The sequence below is a fragment of the Sceloporus undulatus genome, chromosome 2 (assembly GCF_019175285.1).
Source record: "Sceloporus undulatus isolate JIND9_A2432 ecotype Alabama chromosome 2, SceUnd_v1.1, whole genome shotgun sequence".
NCBI lineage: Eukaryota > Metazoa > Chordata > Lepidosauria > Squamata > Phrynosomatidae > Sceloporus > Sceloporus undulatus.
In genome coordinates this window covers 218,559,065-218,565,064 of record NC_056523.1, presented here as the reverse complement: position 1 = coordinate 218,565,064, position 6,000 = coordinate 218,559,065, and the positions used below count along the sequence as shown (strand labels likewise).

The following is a 6,000-nucleotide window of genomic DNA, read 5'->3' as shown; positions in this document are numbered from 1 at the left end:
GTGAGCTAACCCATCATCCCCTGACTGCTCCTGCATCCCGATCCTGGTCCCAGGGACCCATAGCGACCTATCCCATCATCCCCTGCTTTCTCCTAGACCCTGATCTGCTCCTCTCCTTCAACCTGCCACCGATCCCATCATCCCCTGCCTCCTCCTTTGCCTCGATAAAGGATGACAGCTAAGGAGGGGGCAGGGAAGGAGAACAGCGTCCATAGCCCCACTGAGCATGTGCAAGGGTGCCGATTCGAATTGTTCAGCCCTCAAAGTATGCTCTGGTGTGGTAATACAATGTGCACTCACTCCCCTTTGCTTGAGTCCGCATCACGTGACTTGCTTGGAATCGAACTGACTTCGCTTGCAGCTCACTTCGGAAGGACAACAGAAAGGCAACCAGGTGTGGAAAAACATGACGTTTTAACCTCAATCCGCATTGCTAGAGAGGAGTGACTCTGGATCTGGTGTAAAAAAACATTGCTAGAACAGGAGTGACTGTGGATCTGAGCTGCAACCCCCACCATGTGTGATAAGGTTGTTTTCTAGGCAACATTTGTGGAGAGAGGGCCTTTCCCTGAGGCTGAAAGAGAGAGAGAGAGAGAGAGAGAGAGAGAGAGATTTTTCCAAGGCTACCATGACTGAGTAGTTTCCATGATGGAGGGGGAATTTGAACCCTGGTCTCCCATAGTCCTTGTTGAATATTCAAGCCTACATTGACTCCAAATTTTAAAACTATTGCTATAGAAATAAGAAGTAAAACTCTGTGGTCCTCTTCTCTGGAAGTTAGAGGTGGGCACAATGCAGATATAAGTCCACATGGCTGTTTTTGTGGCCCTCAGTCTTTCCTGACTATCCTGACTGGTTTTTATCTGCCATTTTCCCATGGGTACAGATGGTGAATTGCCTCCTCTCAAAACCTCCTGGAAGGGCAGTTCACCTTTTCAATAGGTTGCAGGGTTGCCTTGCACTGTTCAGTGTAACAATACCAGTTTTGCAAAAACCAAAAAATGGATTTCTGGCCACCTCTAGGATTTATTGGCAGGAGGACCAGAGTCTGTGAAGCTCCTGGAATACTGCAAGGTAGAAATGTGTGTTCTCTCAGATACAGTGTGCTGTAATTGCGCAGCTTTCTATAAGGAGTCCCCAAAGTTTTATGCCTCCTTTGCAAGATGGAAGATAAAAGGGATGTGTGTGTGAGAGAGATTCAAGTCCCCTGTTGTTGAACTGAACTGTAACCTCAGAATGTGATGAATTGATTCTGGGATCCCCCCTAAGCATATGGCCTCAGACCTCCCTCCAGTAGAACAAAACCATAATCATCATTGTAAAAATTGAGATTTATTAAAAAGAAATATATACATGTAATTTTGTCATTTGCCATATGTTGCAAGGAGATATATATATATATATATATATATATATATATATATATATATTCTTTAATAATAAAAATAAAGAAATTACTTCCCTGGTTTACCTAACCTTCTCAGTTGAAGGTCACAATAAATTATGAAAGAACTCTGCTTATATAGAGAAGACTTCAGAAAACCAAAATGATGAATCTGAGGAGTTCAGGATGAACTTTCTTTCTTTCTTTCTTTCTTTTTTGCAGCCATTGCGGTTCTTATAGGTGCCCTGGAAATTGGTCTTTCTTCGTATCCTCACTTTGCTTGCCTTTCAACTCATTCCCAGATTGTAGGGGCCACACTTGGATTTCTTTACACAGCAACTTGGTGAGCAGCCTGAGAAATGGGCCTCAGTGCCATTCATGGGAACGATGGGATGAAGAAAACCCGAGATAAGCTGTGTTGCTCAAAGCTTCTCCTATATTCTCCTAAAGAGCCCTAGTAGTGCAGTGGTTAAATGCCTGTATTGCAGCCAATTACTCACAAACCACAAGGTTGTGAGTTCAATACCAGCCAGGGGCTCAAGGGCAACTCGACTTGGCATCCTTCTGATGTTGCTAAAATGATGGGCTGCACAAAGAGAGGACAAAAGTGAAACAAACCATTATATCAGAAAAAGCTAACCTGCTCTTTGGATGGATCATCAAAGATAGCTCTATCAAGGCTTAAGGGATGCAGCCATCTGGCTGGGGCTAGTGAATTCCTGTAGAACATGGGTCCTCCCATTGCACTGCACTGCATAGTCCAAAGGAACACCCATATTGGATGCAATTGCAAAACTCTGGGCTGCTAAGACTTAGGCCATTATAACTGAATTATAATTGACTTTTCATAACTAATCTCTGGGCTTCTACGGCTATTGTATAACCCCTGCTTCTCTTCCTCTTTTTTCAGGTTTGTGGTCATGTTCCTGCACATTACAATGTGTCCCCATGGACAAGTGAGTGTATTCTTGGGTAATAATGCTAAAATGTATGATGTTGTGTATATTTATCTAGGATACACCTTTAGCCCTTGTCCAGGAATTCATTTGTATATGAAGAATGTTGCATGTGTGTACATGCAAAAGTGCCTTTCTAACACTGTAATCAACACAGATTGATTTGGGCAAGGAGAGCCCCCTTGTTGTTAACTGTCCTTAAGTTTACTCATGGCAATGCCATGAGTGAGACATCTCCAAGGCCCACCTGTCCTCAACCTCACTGCTTAGGTCCTGCAGGCCCAGGGCTATGGCTGACTTGATTGAGTGTATCCCCCGCCTAATATGTGATTTTCCTCTCTCAAATTATATAGGAGAAAGAAAATTATATAGGAGAAAGAAAATTATGATCATGTGAGTTACACGTCTGCCAAGATGTAGCTGTTCTCAGTTTAGGTGGTGTAGAGGAACATTAATGCATGCAGGTTAGGTGGTGTGGAGGAACATTCATGCATGCTTCTGGCTGTGTGGTTGTTGTTGTTAGACGCAACTCAACTTTGATTCTTGGCAACCCTATGTATGAGACATATTCAAGACTCCCTATCCTCCACTGCTTTGCTTAGGTCCTGCAATTTCATACCTGTGACCTTCCTAATTAAGTCTAACCATCTGGCATGAGGTCTTCCTCTCTTTTTACTGCCTTCTACCTTTCCTGGCATTATTGGCTTTTCCAATGAGCCTTGCCTTCTCAAGATGAGGCCAAAGTACAACAATTTAGACATCTTGGCTTCCAGGAAATGTTCAAGCCTAATCTGTTCTAGGACCCATTTGTTTGTCTTTTTGGCTATCCACAGTATCATTAGCACTCTTCTCTAGCACAACATCTCAAATGAGTTTATTCTGTCAGCCTTTTTCACTGCCCAGCTCTCACAACTGTACATGATGATGGGGAAATACAATGGCTTGGACAATCCTAACTTTAGTGTTGGATCTTCTCTAGTTCCTTCATAGTTGCCCTTCCCAGTCCTAGTCTTCTTCTTATCTCTTGACTGCAGTCTCCATTCCGATCAATGATTGATTCAAGGTAGGGGGACTCTTTTACTATTTCTATTTCTTTGTCATCTAAATTGAATTTATGTAAATTTCTCATAGTCATAATTTCCCCCCTAAATGTTCAACTTTAAGCATGCCTTAGGCTTGTTACAGACAGCCGAAATAAAGCTGCTTCGAGTCACAGTGGAGGTATGGTGTTTCAATGACGCATGCGTCCTAAGAGTCCAGAAGCCACACCAAAGCCACGTTCCAGGTTGGAGCGTGGCTTTGGTGCGACTTCTGGACTCTTAGGATGCATGCATCATTGAAACACCATACCTCCACTGTGACTTGAAGCAGCTTTATTTTGGCTGTCTGTAACAGGCCTTAGTACTTTCTTCTTTAGTAATCGTCCCAAATCTTCCTTGTTTTCTGCTCATAGAATGATGCCATCAGCATACCTTAGATTGCCAATATTCCTTCCTCTGATCTTTACTCCACCTTCCTCTGTTTGTGATGTTTTCTGGATGAGTCAATACAACCTTGTCTGAATCCTTTGCAGATTAAGAATCACTGTGTTTTTCCAGATTCTGTTCTAACAGTAGCATCTTGTCCTGAGCCCAGGTTTCTCATCAGGACAATCGAGTGTAGTGACACACTCATTTCTTTGAGAGCATTCCATAACTTTTCATGATCTATGCAATCAAAGGCTTTACTGTAATGTGTAAATCTGAAATTCTCCATTTGTGCTCTATTAACCAAAATGTGTTTACAATTTGATCCCTAGTGCCTCATCTTTTTCTGAATCCAGCTTGTAAATTTGGAATTTCTCACTCCATATTTGGTAGGAATCTCTGCTGCAGAATTTTGAGCATGACTATGCTTGCATGGGAGATAATGCTATGTCTTCTTTTTTGTGAATTGGGATATATATTGATTTTTTCCACTATGGGCCATTGTTTTGTTTTCCATATTTTTTGGCAAATTTTAGTTAGGATTAAAGTTGAACCTGTCTGTGTGGCTTGTAGCAGCTCTACTGGAATGTCATCTGTTCTTGGTGACTTATTCTTTTCAAATTCATTAAGGGCAGCTTTTACTCACTTTCCAAGACTTGGAGTTCATCTTCATATAATTTCTCTTCCTATTTGTCATTCCTTGTATCATCTCTTTTATATAGCTCTTTCATATATTGTTTCCAGCTTTATTCTCGTAATTCTTGCATACTGATGAACTGCAGATTGTTTTTGATGGTCCAAGATGACTGTCATTTAAACTTCAATACTTGGATCTTGAAAATTAAGGGCAATTGAAATTAAAACCTATTATTTTCTCTTAATGTATTTTATGATGGCTGCTTACATGTCATAAGAAAATAGGAAATGTGCCATCGCACAAAATTTGCATATGCTAATTTATGAGTACTGATGCACATTTAGAAATAATTGCATTACATAAATTCAATCTAGACAACAAATAAATAGAAATGGTCAAAGATTTCTCATACAGTTTGTATGCCAAACTGTGGGGCATCCCTCTGCCCCAAAAAGAACCTGGAAAAACTGGGTTCTTTTAAGTCCACGCGGCGGATGTCATGAGTGTACCATTGGTGCACTGTGGCGCATCAGTGATGTAAGTGACATGCAGTGGCATCTGTACGCTACACATTGCTTATGTCATGATGGCGGCCCCCGTGTGGATGAGAGGCCACCATCATGGCACTGCTGTTACGTGCTAGGGTTTGGGAGTGTGTAGTTGGTATGTACTCCTGAATCCTAGAATCAGTGCCGGCATGGTGCTTCCCACCCGTCTGTGTCGGACCTTCGTCTGTAGTTCAGCACTTGGTCTGCTTTCCTCCAGACCTGGTGCCGATGGCTAACTTCAACAGTTCCATTCAAACAATGGAGGCCTTTAAAGAGAGGACTGTCCTGTATGAAGTAGGACACAAGAGTACTTTCTCTCCTACTCTTGCCATGATATAATAACAAATGTAGCCTGGGATGGGTAAAGAGCAGCCTTCCAGGCTTTGTTGGACTGTATCATCCAGGATTCCTCACTACTGGCTATACTGCTATGAGTTGTAATCTAGCAACATCTAGAGGCCTGCACTATGCCCAATCTCATTTTACATTTGTGGAGTAATTTTCTGAGCAGTAGTTATACATTATGCTGTGTTTGCACATGTTCAGATGTACCCATTCCTGACTTGTATCTTGGTACAAAAAACCTGTTTACATTAAAGAGGATTTTTATACCCAGCTACAGTTTAGGAATGAACCCAAGTATACAGATAGTCACAGATATCTGAACATGTGTGCATACAGTGTGTGACTACATCTCATGGGCACATAAGCCATGCTGCATTTATTACCTTGGAAATTTTGTGGTCAACTCAGTAAAATAGGTTGGCCATGGGGTAAACATTTGTAAATAAAAGTCGGTTTTGTTCAATGACAGATCTAATGTATGAGAAATCTTTGACCATTTCTATTTCTTTGTTGTCTAGATTGAATTTATGTAATTCCTCTGTGGTCATTATTTTGGATTTTTTAAAATGTTCACCATTAAGCCTGCCTTTGAGTTTGTTCTTTTTAAACTTTTTTAAAGTAATTGTTCCATGTCTTTGTTGTTTTCTGCTAATAGTATGTTGTC

At 41.3% G+C, this 6,000-nt stretch overlaps 1 protein-coding gene across 1 annotated transcript in view; it reads left to right on the top strand.

Moving 5' to 3' along the window:
* LOC121922581 (stimulated by retinoic acid gene 6 protein-like) overlaps positions 1-6,000 on the top strand; it is a 40,236-nt gene that overhangs the window by 14,110 nt on the left and 20,126 nt on the right. The window contains 2 exon segments of the mRNA XM_042452192.1: positions 1,607-1,727; positions 2,295-2,340. Of these exon segments, the coding sequence (XP_042308126.1) occupies positions 1,607-1,727; positions 2,295-2,340 (167 nt within the window).